Source organism: Chiloscyllium plagiosum, unplaced genomic scaffold (assembly GCF_037043375.1).
Source record: "Chiloscyllium plagiosum isolate Xiang-an unplaced genomic scaffold, Cpla_swu_hap1 HiC_scaffold_13, whole genome shotgun sequence".
NCBI classification, from domain to species: domain Eukaryota; kingdom Metazoa; phylum Chordata; class Chondrichthyes; order Orectolobiformes; family Hemiscylliidae; genus Chiloscyllium; species Chiloscyllium plagiosum.
In genome coordinates, this window is record NW_028270151.1 from 42,189,553 (window position 1) to 42,210,391 (window position 20,839).

General features: G+C 41.0%; 1 protein-coding gene across 1 annotated transcript in view; it reads left to right on the forward strand.

The window, feature by feature from the left end:
- The window catches only part of LOC122556380 (arf-GAP with coiled-coil, ANK repeat and PH domain-containing protein 2-like), a 181,625-nt gene that overhangs the window by 88,560 nt on the left and 72,226 nt on the right, over positions 1 to 20,839 (forward strand). The window contains exon 6 of the mRNA XM_087993958.1: positions 5,564 to 5,747. Within this exon, the coding sequence (XP_087850084.1) occupies positions 5,564 to 5,747 (184 nt within the window). The remainder of the gene's footprint in view (positions 1 to 5,563; positions 5,748 to 20,839) is intronic.

Sequence of the window (20,839 nt, forward strand, 5' to 3'; positions counted from 1 at the left end):
CTTTTAGAAAAACCAGGGCATCTGCAACATAAGGCTGCACAATGCAAGTTCCTTAGAGTGTACCTAATGTATTCACTGTATTCTTGCTCAATTCACTCTCTCTCAACCCAATACAGTTTTTAAATCTAACTACACTAAATCTTGGGCTTTTCTGTGATGGACGTAATCCCAACATTTCAGATTGATTTGTATCTGTAATTTTCTAACTCTTGGTATGTTTCTGGTGAATGTATATTGTATACTATTATGATGCATTTCCCATAATGGTTGTTCAGAATTGCACAGTTCTCTAATTAATGTTTTATACAAATTTACCTTTTCTTGGCTCGTTCTCCTTGTTACCACTTTAAAATTTCATCTCTCCTCTCATTTTTTTGTCAAAGGATAGGTACTTTAAACCCATCGAGGTCACATTCACATACCTTATTTTTCTCGTTGAATCCATTAACTAACTTATTTTAGCTAGTTAATTACCAGCTTCCAAATGGTTGTTGAAAAATGCATTTTTAATTCACCACTATATTACTACTTGCTGCTGGTCTGATTTTATGAAGAACCCTTTTTTTGTTTAGATGTGCAGATGTATTATGTATTATTACATTTTGAAATGAATACTTTAACATTATGATGACAAATTAGATGTTCATTTATTGCATTGCTGTTTGGGGGAACTTTGCCTGTTGGTTTTGTTTCCCTCCATTGGAGAGAGTTGGCGGAATGATGTTATCACTGGGCTAGTAATCCAAAGATCCAGGTTAATGCTATGTCATGAGTTAAAATCACACCACAGCTGTTGGCAATTAAACTCAGTTTAAGTATTTGAAATTCTCAAACTTACCTGATGCAACAATGAAGGAAGTCAACCAGCTGAAATAATTCCAGATCCACCATGATGTGGTTGTCCTTTTAAATGCTATCTGAAATGGCCTGGTGAGCTGCTCATTTGTACCAAACTGCTACAAAGTTAAATGAACTGACCAAAATTAGACAGACTGCTAATAATAAAGGCAAACTCCTATCTGTTGATCCTGCAGAATCTTCATTAGTACATAGAACATAGAACAATACAGCACAGAACAGGCCCTTCGGCCCACGATGTTATGCCGAACATTTGTCCTAGCTTAAGCACCCATCCGTGTACCTATCCAATTGCCGCTTAAAGGTCACCAAAGATTCTGACTCTACCACTCCCACAGGCAGCGCATTCCATGCCCCCCACCACTCTCTGGGTAAAGAACCAACCCCTGACATCTCCCCTATACCTTCCACCCTTCACCTTAAATTTATGTCCCCTTGTAACACTCTGTTGCACCCGGGGAAAAAGTTTCTGACTGTCTACTCTATCTATTCCTCTGATCATCTTATAAACCTCTATCAAGTCACCCCTCCTCCTTCGCCGTTCCAACGAGAAAAGGCCTAGCACTCTCAACCTATCCTCGTACGACCTATTCTCCATTCCAGGCAACATCCTGGTAAATCTTCTCTGCACCCTCTCCAAAGCTTCCACATCTTTCCTAAAGTGAGGCGACCAGAACTGCACACAGTACTCCAAATGTGGCCTAACCAAAGTCCTGTACAGTTGCAACATCACTTCACGACTCTTGAATTCAATCCCTCTGATAATGAACGCTAATACATCATAGGCCTTCTTACAAGCTCTATCCACCTGAGTGGCAACTTTCAAAGATCTATGAACATAGACCCCAAGATGCCTCTGTTCCTCCACCTTACTAAGAACCCTACCGTTAACCCTGTATTCCGCATTCTTATTTGTCTTTTCAAAATGGACAACCTCACACTTGGCAGGGTTGAACTCCATCTGCCACTCCTCAGCCCAGCTCTGCATCATATCAATGTCTCTTTGCAGCCGACAAGAGCCCTCCCCACTATCCACAACTCCACCAATCTTCGTATCATCTGCAAATTTACTGACCCACCCTTCGACTCCCTCATCCAAATCATTAATAAAAATTATGAACAGCAGAGGACCCAGAACTGACCCTGCGGAACTCCACTTGTAACTGGGCTCCAGGCTGAATATTTGCTATCTACCACCACTCTCTGACTTTGACCGGTTAGCCAGTTTTCTATCCAATTGGCCAAATTTCCCACTATCCCATGCCTCCTGACTTTCCGCATAAGCCTACCATGGGGAACCTTATCAAATGCCTTACTAAAATCCATGTATACTACATCCACTGCTCTATCCTCATCCACATGCTTGGTCACCTCCTCAAAGAATTCAATAAGACTTGTAAAGCAATGTAAGTACCATCAGTAGGCAATGCCCCAGACACCACCAGTCAAAACCAGAACCAGGGGCAGGATAAATTCATCAGAGATGGTGGAAGGGAGTTACATTGGGAATCTCATTTGAGAAGGTTCACCAACTTAGGCCAAACATCAGCAAGTGCTAATATCTGGTGTTTGCCACCTATCCTCCTCCTCCATTTTCCCATTTGTACAAACAAATGGGAAAAACCAGTTGAAAGGAGTACTGACTGGCAAAGTAACAGTGTCTATTCTGGATAATGGACTTAAATGTCCATTAAAGAGTTGCTCAGTAGCATCACTGCTGACAGAGCTGGCTGAGTTCAAAAGGACATAGCTCCCAGGCTGAGACTGCAGCAGGTAGGAAGGTACCAACAAATGGGAAAAATGTTCTTTATTTGTTCCTTGCCAATCTACTCCTCCAGGTAGGAGTGACGATTCTACAGTCATTGTAGAGATGAAGTCTCGGCTTCATATTAAGCGAAACCATATTGTGTTCTTTGGCATTATCTGTGTACTAAACAGGATAGATTTCAAACAGATCGAGCAACTCAACACACTGTGACCCATCAACAGCAGCAGTAGAATTGCACATAATCGCAATCTGTAACCTAAACAAAAACTGAAAGAACTGTGGATGCTGTAAATCAGAAACAAAAATGGAAATTGCTGGAAAGGGTTCTGAGGAAGGGTCACTTGACCTGAAATCTTAACTCTGATTTCTCTCCCCAGATGCTGCCAGACCTGCTGAGCTTTTCCAGCAATTTCTGTTTTGGTTTGTGACAACCTGTACCCTCTTTTGGTTGGCTTTTTCCTCTGCTCTACTATTACCAAATTCATCAATGTGGGAGATCAACCTTGTTTTAAGCAAGAGTGCAGCGGCATATGCTAGGAGTAGCATTAGGCATATCTGAAATTGAAATGTGAACCTGATGAAGCTACATGCAGGACTATTGCATTCCAGACATTGTAAATAGCATTGTAAAAGGCAGATCAAAGATCATGTACAAAATGGATCAGATTTAAGCTCTGTAGCCCTGCCATGTCAAACTGAAAATGATGGTGGCAACTAAGCAACTATAAAGAGGATGTTCCATAAATATCGCCATCCTCCATGATTGGATAGTCCAGCACTTCCATGCAAAACAGTCAGCCAAAACATTTGCAACCATGTTCAGCCAGATTTGCCCATCCTGGTAGCTTCTGAGATCCCCAGCACCAAAGTTGCCAATTTCCAGCCAGTTTACTCCACATGATTTCAAGCAATAGCAAAAGACACTGGATACTGCAAAGACTATGGACTTTGACAGCATTTCAGCAATAACACTGGAAACTTGTGCTCCAGAGCTAACTGAATCCCTAGCCTAGCCATGCCATTGCATCTGTACTGCAATGCTGACATCTACTCAACAATGTTGAAAGTTGCACAGGTGTGTCTAAAACAGTACAATTCAATTCTGCCACTAATGCCCATATTCTCAAAATACTTACAGTAAGATGGTGGTGGAGTAGAGCTTCTGAACTCTGGGCTCGTTGGCTTTCCATTTTGTTGTTGTTCTCTTTTATTGTACTTGCCGCTTGATGTGCTCGCGCACCAACGTCATCGGCAGTGGCAAGTGAGCCTAGCATGGACTCTTAGTGATGGCGTTAGAGGTGAGTTCCTGGCGGCTTCTGCTTCGAGGTGGTCCTAGCACCGACTCATAGCTGCTGCACCAGCGCAAGTTCATGGAGGGGTGGCAGAAGTGAGTTTGGGCTCAGTATGAGACCTGTAGCTGCATTGACAAGGTGGTCCCAAAGCAGACACATGGTGGCAGCAGAACATGATGCAGTACCCAATGGAATCAGTGCCATCTGCATTGGCAAGGTCCAGTGAGGACTCATAGTGGTGATGGTGTTGATATAAGCGAGATGGTGCCAAAGAGTAGTGACTTCAATTCAAGCAACTGCACGGCGAAGGGGACACATGCCTGGCCACCAGTCCATAGCCCAAGATGCAGTACATAACAAGAAGGACTGTAAAGTTGAACAAGTTTTCTTTATATCTTTATTTTTCTGCCATCATATTCAACGTTTTGGTTGTTTTTGTGTTTTAAGATGACTCTGGAGAGTGGTGACACTATAGAAGACGTTCCACTGTATCTTGTAACAAAATGCATGTGCCAATAAATAAATCAATCATCAACAAAGTGCTGTCAAATGGCAGTAAATCAGCAATAACATATTGGCTGGCTGATCAGTTTGAGTTCTATCAAGGCCACTCAGCTATTGACCTCATTACATCTTTGGTCCAAACATTGAGAAAGGAGCGGAACTTCAGAGGGGAGGTGAGAATAAATGTCTGTGACATCGAAGAAGCATTTGACAGAGTATGGTATCAAAGCTGGAGAAAGTAGGAATTCATGGGGTGGGGGAAACTTTCCATCGTTTGGAATCATACGAAATGCAAAGAAAAATGGCTGTGATTATTGGAGATCTGTCATCTCAATCCAGATATCATTTCAGAAGTTACTCAGGTTAGTGCCTTGTTGAAGTGCACTGCTGAACTCCCCACTGTTAACATCCTGGGAATTACTATTGACCAGCAACTGAACTGGACCAATCATACTGTGGATATAAGTAAGCCAGAGGCTAGGACCTTATCTCTTGATTCTGCAAAGCTTGTGCACCGTCTACATTTCACAAGTCAGTTGCGTGATAGAATGATCTTCACTTGGAAGGGTGCATCTACAGCTCTATTCCAGACCAAGTAGCCTTCTTGGTTGGTATCTTATCCGTCACCTTAACTATCGTTCCCTTCAAATCCAGTGCACAGTTTCAAGCTATGTTCCATCTACAGGTTGCATTGACATCCAGTCATCAGACGTGTTTTGACAGCATTATTGAAAGTTTGAGTGTGCCACATTGAAAGATGAGGGCAGCAGCTGCACGAGAATACCCACCAGGTGCAAGTTTCTCTCCAAAGATACACACCATCCTAATTTGAAATTATATTGTGGTTCCTTCAGCCTTGCTAGGTCATGATCCTGGAACCTCCTTCCTAATAACACTGCAAGGATATCTAGTTCCCATGGACTGTAGCAGTTCAACTAGGCACTCTTCATCTTCCTGAGGACAATTGGCTATCAGCATTAAATGTTGACCTAACTAGCTATGCCCATATCCTGCAAATAAAAAAAGAGAAGTTATAATAATACCTAAACTTTTAAACTGCATAATTATTGCTTAACGCTTCCTAGGATTTCTTGACATCATAAAAAGTGCAATTACAAGCTCCTTTATTTATCTTTTTCAGGGATCTTAGAAAATTTAAAGATGTTAAAAAACAGTTTGACAAGGTCAGTGAAGAGAAAGAAAATGCATTAGTGAAAAATGCTCAAGTTCAAAGAAATAAGCAGCATGAAATGGAAGAAGCTACGAACATCCTAACAGCAACACGCAAGTGCTTTCGACATATAGCACTGGACTATGTTTTACAGGTATTGCCTAAAATAGAGTATTTCACTCATTAAAGTATTTGATTTATTTTTGAATTATTTAGAACTAAAGTATTAACCTTTTCTCCATCACTGCAAAGTCAGTAAAATAAAAATACATGAAGGCACTGCATCTGAGCATATCTTGTTTGTAACACAACTGATTTTTTAATTCAAACATTAGAATGCAAATTGATGTGATATTATATCTAACCTGAATGTGGCCTACTACCTACCATATTTGTTTCTGTTTGCTTAGGACTATACTTGTTGGCTTTAATGGAAGAGTTTGGCAAAGAGGTCGTCCAATCTGTGTAATGCTCCCTAGTGTAAACCAGATTGCATTCAAAGCAGTAAATAGAGTATGAAATAAATCACTTCCTCCTGGAAGGAGTGTTTTGAGGAGGGGGAGACAAAAAGGGTATCTCTTATACTGATATGGAAAGGTACCATGGGAATGAGTTTTGAGCATTATTGAAGAAAGGATCAGATGTTGTGGATCAAATGACTTTTTTTTGGAACGTTGTGGGGGGTGGGGTAACTGTTAGTAACATTATGCACGAAGTAGTGAAAGTGGTACAAGCTCTGGTTAGGAAGTTAATGAGGAAATTATGACGAAATGAAGGTAGAGTTAGCTGAAGTGAACAAGACAGACAGATTAGCAGGAAAGTCAGTAAACAAGCAGTGGCAAACATTTTAAGGAGGTAATTCATGATTCCCAGAAAAAATATGTCCCAGTACATCTTTGGGATACCCGCACCAATCAACCACACCACCCTGTGGCCCAACATTTTAACTCTTTCCCCCCCCCCCCCCCCCCCTGCCGAGAGCATGGAGGTCCTGGGCCTCCTTCACCGCCACTCCCTCACCACCCAACGCCTGGAGGAAGAACGCTTCATCTTCCACCTCGGAACACTTCAATGTGGACTTCAACAGTTTCCTCGTTTCCCCTTCCCCCACCTCACCCCAGTTCAGCACTGTCCCTGACTTGTCCTACCTGCCTATCATCTTTTCCACCTATCCACTCCACCCTCCTGTCTGACCTATCACCTTCATCCACTCACCTATTGTACTCTGTTACTTTCTCCCCACCCCCACCCTCCTCTCATTTATCTCTCCACCCTTCAGGCACTCTGCCTGTATTCCTGATGAAGGGCTTTTGCCCGAAACGTCGATTTTACTGCCCCTCAGATGCTGCCTGAACCGCTGTGCTTTTCCAGCACCACTAATCCAGAATCTGGTTTCCAAACACCTGCAGTCATTGTTTTTACCTGAAAGAGGGATAAACCAACTGTGGCTCGCCAATTAAGTGAAGGAGAGTGTAAAGTTAAAAGCAAAAGCAATAGAAGGATTGTGATAGCCACAAAGACTGGAATAAATTCAGAATCCAGCAAAGGAGTACTAAAGAAATAGTGAAAGTAAACTACAATGGCAAACTAGTGAAGAGCATAAAAACTGGCAATAAGAGTATCTTTAAATGTATAAAAAGAGGAGAGGTCAAAGTGAATGTAGGCCTGAGAAGATGAATCTGGAGAGATAGTAATGAGGAACAAGGAAATGGCAGGTGTTTTAAGCAGATATTTTTGCATCAGTATTTATGGTGGACAGTACTTTGAACATCCCATTAGTACCAAAGAATATGGGAGGTGAATTAAATACCATTACCATCACTAAAGAAACAGAATTAGACAAACTAATGGGGCTAAAAGCAGATAAATCCTCTGGCCTTTGATGGCTTGTCTCCTATTTGGAACTCCCACAAAGAGAACCCCATCATGGCTCTGGGTTAGAGAGAAAGGAGTAAGAGGAGAACTCTGAGAAATGGAATGGGCATAGCCAAGGGCCTTGTTCACTTCATTGGGAAAGAACTCTCAGTAAGCATAAAGGGAAGGAATACCAGAAGTTCATTTCTTTGCAACCTTTAATTAGACTGAATAGCCTTCAAGTCTGTTTGCCATTTCCTTGCATAGCACTGTCCAAAGTAAATGTTCATTTTTCTAAACTAAAGCATCTGAATTCCGATATGATCTTTATGCACTCATTACTTGTTACAAATGCAACACTATTTATTCAAATACTACTGTAGAAAATTGATGTATAGCATTTAAATGTTAGTTCATTATTAAGGAATGCAACAGTTTTTTTTGTCAGAAGGAACCTATACTATTTTAAAACTGTTTTATAATGGCTGTCTCCTATGTAATTCCTGACATATAAAATTAACAAGAATCAATTTGTAAGTACTAAACTCTTATAAAAGCTGCAGGAAATGATTCCATTTTACCACAGGTAAATGTGTGGAAAAGTGGGAGCATTTTGTAGATTAAGCAGGGTCATGAATGGGGGCAGTTCTTTCTTGATTCTGAAGATTTGGAAAATCTCGCCTTTTGTGTTGAGGCATTGTAAATGAGTTTAGCAATTTGTTAAAGAACTGCTGATGTAGAAAATCAGCATTTATTAACCATCAGTGAGTTGCCATTTGGTTGTGCTATTTTGCATCAAGCAGATTAATCCACAGTTCATAAAGTTATGTCCAGCAGCTGTTATCTCTTGAGATATTTCTATGATGCATTGCATCATAAGGTACTACAACTTAATGCAGAAATTAATTTTTCGAAGGTCAGTGATTTCATCTTGTATGAGTGGTAAAGCCCATGAAGTATCATTTGTGAAAATATCATTTTTTACATTGAGGATTTCATGGAATCATAGAATCCCTATAGTGTGGAAGCAGGTGTTCGGCCCATTGTGTCCACAACGACCCCTCCGAAGACCATACCACCCAAACCAACCATCCTACTCTATTCCTGTTACTTGTATCTCCCATGCTAACCCACTAGCCTGCACATCTCTGGACACTCTAGGCAATTTAGAATGGGCAATCCACCTATCCATGGGAGGAAACCAGACAACCTGGAAGAAACCCACACACACACTGGGAGAATGTGCAAACCCCACACAGTCACCCTAGGGTGGAATCCAACTCCGATCCTTTGTGCTGTGAGGCAGCAGTGCTAACCACTGAGCCACTGCGCTGCTCATTTATTTGATACTGTTGTTTACCAGTGTTTGTTTAGAATAGTATTATGCTACAGTTGCATTTAACATTTGCTTTCTGAAAGCCATAGGGAGAAATTTGCTCCTCCTTTGTTGGTTTAGCCATCACTAGCAACCCAAAAAGTGCTGGCTCCTGAAATCCATGTGAAACCGAAAGCATATTTTTTATACATATTTTTATTGAAAATTTAACATGTTTTTACAAGTTTACAAAAGAAAACTAAAAAAAACCCAAGTGTAAACATTGATATACAGTTAAATCTTAAATAAATGCTAACCAAAATCTATCAAACAAGAAAAAAGAAATACCAAGAGAAAAAAAGAGACAAAACTCAACTAACTTACAACTAACCAGAGTGTATGATTAAAATTCTTACATTATTCAAGAGGAAAAAAAACCCAACGGATAACACATAAATTGAGCAGTGGTTATACATGCTCGGAATGTGTTAACATCAGATCATAACACAACCCGTATTTATCCAAAACATCCCGAGCATAGAGCATATAAAATTCACAAAAATAAAAGCTCTTTCGTACATTCAGATTAATATAATAAAAAAAACCTTTTTCTAAATAGTAAAAAGAAGTATAAACGTATTTAAACGGAGATCTTCCCCCTTATTTCCAGGGGGCATCACTTCCTTTCCAAAAAACCCATCATAACCTCTCCCAACCAGTGCCTCACCCTTGACCCAGGCACCCCACGATAGGATAAAGAAAATTCAAGTATACTACTGAACTAGAAGGGGAGGGTAAACCGGGGTGGGGGTAGGGCAAAACAACATCAATTAACTCTTTTTTTTTATAATTTGTCTAAGAGAGTCCAAAAGTTCCTTGGCCTTCTCCGGTGATCAGAAGTTATACACGGACCCTTCATGGCTGAAGCATAGTATAGCTGGGTAGCGCAAGGAGTATTGAATGTTTAAATCCCTTAAACGCTTCTTTGCTTTATCAAACGCCTTCCTCTTTCGGACCAAAGCTGGGGAAAAGCCCTGAAATAACATAATCTTGGATCCTTTATAAGTCATGGCTTGGGGATCTTTCCAAAGATATCTGGAGGCTTCCAAAAGCATCTGCCTCATTTTATAGCTCTGTAGCCGGAACAGGCCTGGACGGGGGCGATGATTTGAGCTGGGCCCGCGTATTGCAACCCGGTAGGCCCATTCTACCTTTACCTGGCCTGATCCTGCCTCCAGATTCAATAACTGCGGAAGCCACTGTTCAAGGAACCTTGTAAGCTGGCCTCCTTCTTCCTGTTCGGAAGGCCCAGCAAACGAATATTTTTTCGACGACCTCGAGAATCGGCCGAGAATGAATTCCATCGACTTTGGCACTCTTCAATGAAAGCATCGATCTTCACATCGAGTTTGGAGATTATTTCTGCGAGGCTCACCACTGTAGGCAAATCCCCCGGGGCGACTGCGGATGCCTCTGCTGCAGCTGGGGAGGATGGGGGAGGGGTTCCTGCTTGCTGAGAGCTGTGGGTTCCTTTCCCCCAGTCATTTTTACAGGAGACTGAACTGTTTAAATTTAGTACTGAACCACTAATTAAGTAAAAATTAAGTAAAAATTATTTTTAATTGATTTGGTGAGTGTGGTGGAGGAGGGTGGCCCACTTTGCCTAGGTCTTGGGAGGAGCACTATAGACTCAGACTTGCTGAGTCGCCGCCATCTTGGATCTCCCCTAAAGCATATTTAACCTCTTTGGCCAGTCAACATTTTTTCAGGTGTAAAAAAAAATTCTTGTGAGGATTATTGTTAACTCATTTGGCAGAGTTAAAAACCATACAACACTAGCTTATAGTCCAATGGGTTTATTTGGAAGTACTAGCTTTCGGAGTGCTGCTCCTTCAGGTGGTTGTGGAATATAAGATCATAAGACACAGAATGTATAGCAAAAGTTTACAATATGATTTAACTGAAATTATATGTTAAAAAAGACATGGATTGTTTAAGTCTCCTTTTTTAGAATGAACATGTTGGTTCAGTTTCAGGATTTACTAAAAATTTTCTCTTATTTATATTGAAAAAGTGATGGAACATGTACATTTGAGAATACATTTATTAATCACAGAACTGTTAGCCTGCAGTCTTGATTAAATAAGCATGCTTATTATACACAGCAGTCACACTGATGGGAAAATGCCTGGAATTTCTGCAGAGTTTGTTCAATTTTGGCAGAAATTGAGTGCAAATCTTCGAGAAACAGCATAAGCAGATGTTCACACTGTTTTCTGTTGATGTATCCATGTGTGTTTGAAAGAATAACTGCAAAAAAGCCTATCCTAAAATTCCATGATTTATGAAAGTGAGAGGTTCTCAAGAGATCAGCATATTCCAGTTTCTTTTGGAGTGTATCCACTTTCCCATGACATTGCTCATGGGTAGTCCAAGGCTTTGTGTATTTGTTTTCTCATTTTTATCCTTTTTTTTAAATTTTATTGTTGCTTCAGAGTGAGTACTGTTTTTAAGAAATAAAGTATTCTGTTAAGTACACCCAGAATTCTAGAGTTTAAAATAGTTAAAAGGAACAAACTGTAGAGCTTCAAGATACTGCAACGTTAATACTGCTAGGCTGAAGTTCTATTTCTTCTGTTGCCAAGCAGTATGGTGTGAGAGCTTCAGTATAGGAGACCAACATCTGAAGTGCTTTGTCTCATCAATACCTGAATCACTTAGACTTTTGTGTCAATGTGAATTCGAAATTACTTTGCATTGGTACAAGTGTTTCAGTACAATGTTAGTAATTTATAAATTGTTGATTTTAATCTTTTATAGCTTTTGTTTCTCCTCATTTCTCAGCATTGTACTTAAATTTTGATTTTGACTTCAGTTTTGTCTTTTCACTATCAATCTTGCCCTTTTTATTAATTCTTTTGCTTTCTGTTTTGTTGTTTTATCTTTGTGACTTGACTTGTTATTTTCTGTACTTTCAGCCATGTCGCCAAAAATGCTGATTTCATCATTGAGCAGCAAAAAAACCGAGTAAAGAATGCAGAGTAGTTCTTAGCTGAGGAAATGACACATGCACTATGGAAGATGGAAATTGAATCCAAAGTCTTCCTTAAACTTAATTTGTATTTTTTAAAGCAGTAAAGTGCATTACTGTTCTTTTTAACCTGTTTTCTGCAGGGTTTTTTAAAACTCCACTATCATGTTTACTAAAGATGCAACACATCAGCACAGACATAGAAAGACTTACATGACCGGCAGACACGTTGAATGTGAGATTTATAACAGTGCACCCTTCTCAATCTCTGGCTATCTCCATTTCCCCCAAGTTGGTTTTGGCATAGAAAACAACATATATTTCATTACTTTTACCAGAAAATAGCTTGTTACGCTGAAGTCTTTTTCTATCAGATTGTGTTTTTTTAAGAGGGAACTAATTGACTCGGCAAGATGGTGGCGATTCTGTAGAACTGCTGTGGACAGCTAAGGCATATTGGTGTTTTTTGCCATCTCTGGCCAACTCATGTGGTAGAATTATTATTTTAAAACCTCAGATATCACATATTTGTTAATATTTGGGAGTGGGAAGGATGCCAGTGGGAAAAAGAGCAAACAAACAGCAGCAGGGCGGACACTCCCCTGCAGCACCTACCACACCAGAGACTGCAGCAGCAGCAACCTCTCCTGAACCCCCCGGGGACCTGACACACTCATAGAAATTGGCTGCGGCGATGGAGAGACTTACCTTGAAAGTTGGGCTGCGATTGAGGAGATCCATGGGGAGATTCGTGCCTAGGTCCAACCTATTGCAACCATCCTGCAGAAGCATGAGCAGGAGATCCAGGCCCTCTGGGAGCAGCTGGAGGAGGTGGAGGATCGAACTAAGGTCTTGGAAGCTGCGATGGAGTCCTCATCCAGTCGGATCCAGCTGCTGGAGCGAGAGGCACGGGCCTCGCGAAATCATATTGACGACCTCGAAAATCGAGGTCAGAGGATAAATCTCCGAATTGTCGGGCTCCCTGAAGGTGAGCAGCCAGTCAACTTCTTTGAAAACTAGCTGTCGAAGTTTTTGGGCCTTCACATAGAGTCCAGCAGGCGACAGATTGAAAGGGCTTATCGGGTTACAGTGCACAGGTCAGGGCTGGTGCAGCGCCCCCGCTCAGTCCTAATACACTTCCATTCATATAAGGACAAGCAAAAAGTCATAGAAGCTTCCAGATCCCTGGGAAAAGATCAGCAGGCACTGCTGTACAAGGGGTCAAAAATCATGTTTTTCCAGGATTTCTCAACAGCTGTAATTCAAAAGAGGAAGTTATTTGAAATTGAAAAGAGGCTGAGTAACCTGGGATTCCAGTACTCCATGAGATACCCTGCAGTGCTTCATTTCAGCCACGAGGACTCAGTTTATACATTTGACTCAGCAGATAAAGCTAAAAACTTTGTGGACACTTTAAAATAGACGGATTGGCCTGAAGAATACAGTTAATGTTAATGTTTGTTCTCTTTTCTATCTTTCCCATGATTCCTCTTCCTTTTTTTTTATTCCTTTCTTTTTCCCTAATAATTTCCTTTTTGTAAAGGGGATAAGTTGTCCTATTTTTTTATTAACTGGACTTTCTGATGGGAATTTTTGTGAATGTTCTTTGTTGTCTCTTCCCCTTTTTTTTGTTTGTTCTGTTTCTTTTTTAGTCACAAGTAGGGGTGACATGAAGCCAGGGATGGGTGGAGTGCTCATCCTGACTTTGTCTTTTTTCTGTTGATTTAAGGATCATCTCGTTTTTTTTCTGGCCTAAGGCTGGGGTACAGTCCGGGTTTGAGGGAGCTGTGAAGGAGGGGATGGGTAGGGTGAGTGCCGCCTATGGGCAGGGGAAAGAATCTTCCATTCAAGGTTTTATAGTTGATTTTCTTTGTGGTTTTTTTTGGTAGTGTTTATAGTTATGATAGAGTAGTTTTTTATATATATTGTTTTTCAATTCTGAGTCTTTATTTACTTATGCTCAGCACTTTGTAAGCAGGGTTCTCCCTCCAAGGGGTTCAAGGGTGTCTGAAAGGGGATATGGCTAAGTTTCTTATTAAATGGTGCACCTGGAACATTAAGGGAAGTCATTCGCCTGTTAAAAGGAAAAAAGTGCTTTCTAGCCTTAAGAGGAAAAGGGTTGATATCGCTTTGTTGCAGGAAACCCATCTTGATGATGGGGAACACCTTAAATTACAACAGGGGGATTATGACCGGAGTTTTTTATTTCATCCTTTACTACTAAAAGTAGGGGAGTGGCAGTACTTATCCAGAAAAATATGCCGTTCATATTATTAGAGCAGGTGAAAGATGAGCAGGGACGGTTTGTGATACTTAAAGCCCTGATACATGGGGAAGAATAGGACATTTTAAATGTCCACTGCCCTCCTGCACATCCCCTCAAATGTTTGATTAGTGTTTTCTCTAAGTTGAGTGCTGTTGGAACATGGCACATTATTATAGGGGGGGGATTTTAATTGTCTTTTGGATCAGACAGTGGGCAGGTTGCCTTGTGGGTCCCCAACTATTTCTTCGCAGGCCAAGCAGGTGGTTGACTTGTGCGAGGAGTTGGGGCTGGTGGAAATTTGGAGATGTCTTCACCCTACCAGCAGGGACTTCACCTTTTTTTTTCAAACCCACATAAATGTCACACGAGGACTGACCTCCTTCTGGCTCCCTCGGCCCTTCTGGATTTGATTATGGGTTGTAAAATTGGGAATATAGCTATCTCTGATCACACGGCCGTATATTTGGAGGTTAAGGCCAAGAGTGAAGGGCTAGGTTTGCGGCACTGGTGTTTGGACCCTTTTCTCCTTAAGGATTCCAAATTTGTGGAATACTTTTTGAAGGAGTTTCAGGAATTCTTGACTATCAACTCGGGCACGGCTAGTAGTCTGTTTCTGCTGTGGGAGACTGCTAAGGCCTTTTCTAGGGGATTAACTATTTCCTGTTCGCCTAGCTGGAAACGACAGAAGGAGGAACAGCAGCGTCTACTTGAGACGCGCGATTGAAAGCCGCCGAGGCGGCACATTTTGCTACGGCGGATCATTTTGACAAAGCTATGGTGAATCACGGCTCTCCGGGCTGCCTTGAATTCGATATTGACACAAAACGCAAAGAAAGAACTTGCTTTTGCTAGACAAAGGCTTTTCGAATATGGGGATAGGCCAGGGAAGTATTTAGCGTCCCTGACTAAGAAAAAGCATGCTCCCCAATCCATTACTGCAATCAGACACAGTGCCGGGGTCCTTGCATACAATGCTAAAAAGATTCATGAGGCTTTTTGGAGCTTTTACTCTGAATTGTATCAGTCAGAAGGTTGCGAAGACAGGAGTGCTAAAATGGAGACCTTTAAGAACCTGGACCTCCCAGGGGTCACTGGCAGGGTTCCGATACCTAGGCATTTTTTGTTACTCCCAAGTTTGATCTGTTATTTTGGACTAACTTAGCTCACTTGCTCGACAATATTAAGCAAGATCTCCAGAGATGGGAGGCTCTTCCAATTTCATGGCTGGGCCGAATATCTTTCATTAAGATGAATGTTCTTCCTCGTTTGCTTTATCCCATGCGTGTGCTCCCTATAATGTTTCCCAGGTCAATGCTGCTGAAGCTTATGGGGTGGTTTGGTTCCTTGGCATCATGAGCGGCCCCTCATCAAACTTACTAAATTGCAGTTGCATCAAGGAGGGGGAGGAGTTGATTTCCCAGACATCAGAAAGATCAATTGAGTTCCCTGCTGTCCTTTGTCTGTGATTGGGTAGGTAACGATCCAAACTCAATATGGCTGGATATTGAAGCCTCCCAAGCAAAGTGCCGTCTTATTAACCTATTGTTCATGACAAGATGAGGACAGTTACGGACCACTACCAGAATGCCATTGTCATTAGTACAGTCAAGGCATGGAGGGCGATACGTCAGAGTGAGGGTTGTTTATCCAAGATATTGCCACTTTAACCTATAGTAGGCATGCCAGGGTTCCAACCAGGGAAGATGGACTCAGGGTTCAAACTATGGGCAGTGAGAGGAGTTTCTAGTTCGGGAGACTTGTTTGAGGGGGAGGTTATGATGTCTTTTGAGCAACTGAGCTGCAAGTACGGGTTACCCAGCAGAGATCGTTTCCCATTTTTTTTTCATGTTAGGGATTTCACCCAGAAGAAGACTATGCTTCTCACTAAGCCCTATAAGCCCGATACAGAGAAGTTGTTGCTACGTTCCACAAGCACCCTTTCGGTTAGTGGCCTCTATCGCTTGTTGAGTGGCAGGGCCTGGCAGGATATTAACCGGTTATGAGAGGTCTGGGAGCAAGAGCTAGGCGTGGAAATCTCTTCTAAAACATGGGGGAACATATGGGAGAATACTCGAAAGATCTCAATCTGTAATAGGACATGCGCTACGCAGTTAAAAGGTCTGCACAGGACTCATCTGGCACCAGACCGTCTGGTGAAGTTTAAAAAAGGGGCATCTTCAGTGTGCCCCAAATGCAAAATAAGTATAGGTACTCTTACCCATTGCTTCTGGACATGCCACAGGCTCCTTGTTTATTGGAGAACTGTGGCAGGAGAAATAGGGAGGGTATTGAGGATTGAAGTCAAAGTAGACCCGATATCTCTCCTCTTGGGTCTACCAAATTTACCATCTTTAGACTGGCATGGGAAGAAACTATTTAATATTCTTGCATACTGTGCATGGAAGAATATTCTGATGAATTGGGTGTCTGAGAACCCGCTGGGCTTGCTGGGATGGCAGAAATTAATTGTGGAGCACATTCCCTTGGACTTTTTTACAACATGATGCACCACACGACAGTCCATTTTTATAAGACATGGCAGCCCTACTTGAGTTATTTGGATATAGATTTGTCAGTTATCCTAACGAAGGCGTTTGTCTAACCAGGTTGGCTAGATTTGTCAAGCCCTCGGCCCTGGAGGGAGTCTCCTGAGTTAATACGGGTGTATATATACAATACTCCCGTTCTCTTTTTGGGAACTTTGTGCTGAGCATAGCAGTTCTGTATTTTGTGTTTTTTAAAAAATTTTTTGCTTTTTTTTTGGTATTGCTTTGTACAGTGTTAGGGTTTGTTTTGTATTATAGGGTAGGTTAGTAGTTGGTAGACAGTAGTTGTATTGTAATTTGTGTTTTATTTTTGTTTTTATTATACTGATTGTATTTTTCATTAATTTTATATTTGTAAAGTTTAAAAAATTTTGCAAATAAATATATTTACAAAAAAAAGGAATTAATTGACAACTGAGGTGGTGTGGATGTAGGATGAGAGAGCTTGGACAGTGGTTTGAAAAAAGCTGACCCAGAATAAAGGGCAGACATTTGAGGAGAAGGATGAGGCAGGTGGGAATTTGTGGTGATATATGATGCAGTGCCAACAAAGAACAAGGGATGTTGAAAACCATGGTGCTGGTTGAAGCAAATATCAGAAGTTGTGGCAACACAAGTACAAATTGAAGTATGAAAGCAGTTGATTGCATTTGGCTCCTGAACTTAATTTAAACTTGTTTTCCAGTTCAAATCAAATCACTTGGGGGCGATAAATATAGTTACCAAGGTTGAATGTAAACCCAAAAAATACTCAAACTCAGCAGGTCTGGCGAGGGAGAGGGAAATGGATTTAATGTCCTGATATAACTTTTCTTCTAAGCTTCAGCACTTTGTCTTTATTTCAGATTTCCATTGTCTGCAATACTTTGGTTTTATTAAATGGACACCATCCATTGTAAATGTTGAATTGACAACTGCATTGACAACTGAAAAGCAGCTTGTGGTTAGCTGGTGGCTCTTCTAAGTTTAAAGAAATCTCAATCAGCCCAAGAAGCAGAATATAAGTGCCATCTGATTTTTTGATCTGCCGATGCCAATTCAGACTCTTGTTGGGCTCTTTTCAATTAATCTGTAACGGTTATATCTTAGTGTGTAAGTAAAAGAGTTGGACTTTGCCTTTAAAATAAATGAGCAAACTTTAAAATCTGTCACGGATCGCCTCGATCAGTGGGGAGGTCAAGTATTGCCAGTTCTGTTTCAAAAAAAGCATTGTTAATTGACTGCTTACTTAACAATTTTCTAGTTGGCTAAATTGTTAGGATTATATTTAACATGGATTTGGTTATCTCTGCTTCCATGAAGGTCCTACTTCTCCTGACTGTGTTCCATTCAAGTGTTTCATCAATTAGATGCGTCCGGTGTGCCATGCATTCATCTGACAGTCTTTAGGAGGACTTAGTCAGTTCTAGTTGACTGTGATATTTAATCTAATCTGTTAGTCATGCCTGTACTGTTAACAGCCACATAATTTGTTTTAGTCTGGTAACTCTTTGGAGATATTGTGAATAATGTTATAGCTCCATCAAAGAAGAATGTGATCTCTTGCATCCTACTTGAGTTATTTGATGTCCTGAGCTCTATGTTAATAAAGATTGAATAAATGTTTAAGCTTTCTTGGGATGCTGGCTAGGGAAGCATTTACTGTCAATCCTTAATTGCCCTTGAGAAGGCTGTCATGGGCCATCTCTTTGAACTGCTGCAATCCATCTGGTGTACATATCCTCGCAAGGTTGTTGGGGGACGGAGGTGTTGGGATTCACAGATTTTTGATGTGACTACATTGAATGAATAGCCCAAATCAGGATGATGTGAGGCTTGGAGGGGAATTTGCAGATCCTGGTGGTTCTTCCATGTATTTGCTGCCCACCTCTTCCTGGGTAGCAGTTGTCATGGACATGGAAAGTACTGTTAGTGACTTGTTGCACTGTTTCTTGTAAATGGTACACACTTCCAACTGCCATTGGTGTGAGGAGTGAATGTTGAAAATGTTAAAAGGGATGCCAGTCAATCAGGCAACTTTGCCCTGTATGGTCTTGTTACAACATGGGGTAAACACTCCTGCTTAATTTAAACCAGCAACACAGAAAAGATTTATCCCATGCAGTAATCTATGAAAATACGAGAGGCGAAGAACTATTTAAAGTAAAAATTAACAACTTTATTTCTTAAAGTCTAACAGAGAATAATTACTGAACAACTATTTACAACATTTTCCTCTAACTTATCTTTTACTTTCCCTTCCATAATACTAGTTTGATAACCCCCCCCCCCCAAGTAGGATTTCACAAAATTCAAATTTCAAAACCAGGCAGCTATCGAATCTTTGTATTTTCCTCTGGAGATTTTTTTCTTTTTATGATTTCCCTTTCATAGGTCGTTGATAAATGTATCTTTTAAGAAAGCTGTGTTTCGGGCAGTCTGTACATGCTGATAGCTTGGCAGTTTTCCCTTCAACTGTTCAATTTTTCCCGGTTTTATATCCCAGAGCAATGGATTGTTTCATTGGTTTTTAATATTGTCAATATACTCAATTCAAACTTGATTGAAGATTGGTATTTTGGGGTATAATTTAAACTAAATGGTCGAATTAGCGTTTTTGTCTCTTAGCAACTCAGCCAGTGCTAGCTGCTGAACCAAAAGTTACATTGTAAATTCTGCAGCACTGTGTGCTTGCTAGGTCCTTCACACTCTCAAAGGTACAGTACACTTCTACACCTTCATAACCGTATTAAGCTGTTATCGGAGCTGCATGTATCCAGGTAAGTGGCGAACTATTGCAAAACACTTCTCCTTGTGCCTTTGTCTATGGTGGACAGGCACTGGGGAGTCAGGTGTTACATACCACAGAATTCCTAGTATCTGACTTGCCTAACAACTGCAACAATCATCCTTTTTGTGAGGTCTGACTCCAACCAGGGCAGTGCGCTCCTCTGAATCTCATTCAATCCAGTTTGCTTGGGCTCCTTCAATCTTCACAATCTAGTGATGCTAAGGAAAATTATCCTCGCTCCCTTTTTGGAGTTCAGCTCTTTTGCTCATGTTTGGGCAGAGATCGCAATGCGGTCAGAAGCTGAATGCCCCACTTCAATCCAAACTGAGTATCAGTGCGTAGATTACTACAGGCAGTCTCAGATTTGAGTGTCTGTCTTAAGAACAGCGATTTTATATTGTCTTGTGTTGAGTTCTGACTGACTTGTGTACAAGTTGACTTGCGAACAGACTTTAGAACAGAACCTGTTTGCAACCCAGGAACTGCCTGTATTGCACAGTAAGTGCTGTTTGATAGAATTGTCAATGACATCTTTCATCATTCCTGATGATTGACACTAATTGGCTGGATTGGATTGTCTTGCCTTTTGTGTATAGGATCGCCTGAGCCACTTGCCACATTGTTGGGTAGATGTTTGTGTTGTAACTTTACTGGAATAGCTTGGCCATAAGTGCCAAGACATTCTGGAGCTTAAATTTTCAGGACTGTTGCCTGAATATTATCAGGGCTCATTGCTTTTGCAGTGGCTATTGCCTTCATCTGTTCCTTGATTACGTGAGAGTGGATCAAATTGACTGAAGATTGGTATTTGTGATTTGTGGGCCTCAGAAGCAGATGGATTGTCTGCTTGGCCTTTTGGCTCGAAAATGCTTTAACCTCCTCTATTGCACTGAAGTGCTGGGCTCCCCTATTAATTGATGTTGGGGATGTTTCTGGAGTCTCTTAATCCAGTAAGTTTTTTAATTGTCCATCATTTCTGTCTGGATGTTGCAGGATGGAGAGCATTGATCATGACCATAAGACATTGGAGTAGAAATTAGGCCATTTGGCCCATCAAGTCTTCTGTAACATTCAATCTGGCTGATACGTTTTTCAACCCCATTCTCCTGCTTTCTCCCTGTAAATTTTGATTCCTTGCATCAATTAAGAACCTATCGCAGTCTTCAATATACTCAATGACCTGGCCTCCACAGCCTTTTGTGGCAAAGCATTGCACAGATTCACCACTTTGGCTGAAGAAGTTTCTCCTTATCTGTTTTTTTTTCTACAAGGTCTTTCCTTTACTCTAAGGCTGTGCCTTCAGGTCCTAGTTTCTCCTACCAATGGAAACATCTTTCCAATGTCCATTCAGTATTCCATAAGTTAACTTAGATCCCCTCCCCTCATCCTTCTAAACTCCAAGTATAGACCCAGAGTCCTCAAATGTTCTTCATATGTTAAGTCATTGTTTGTGGGATTACTTCA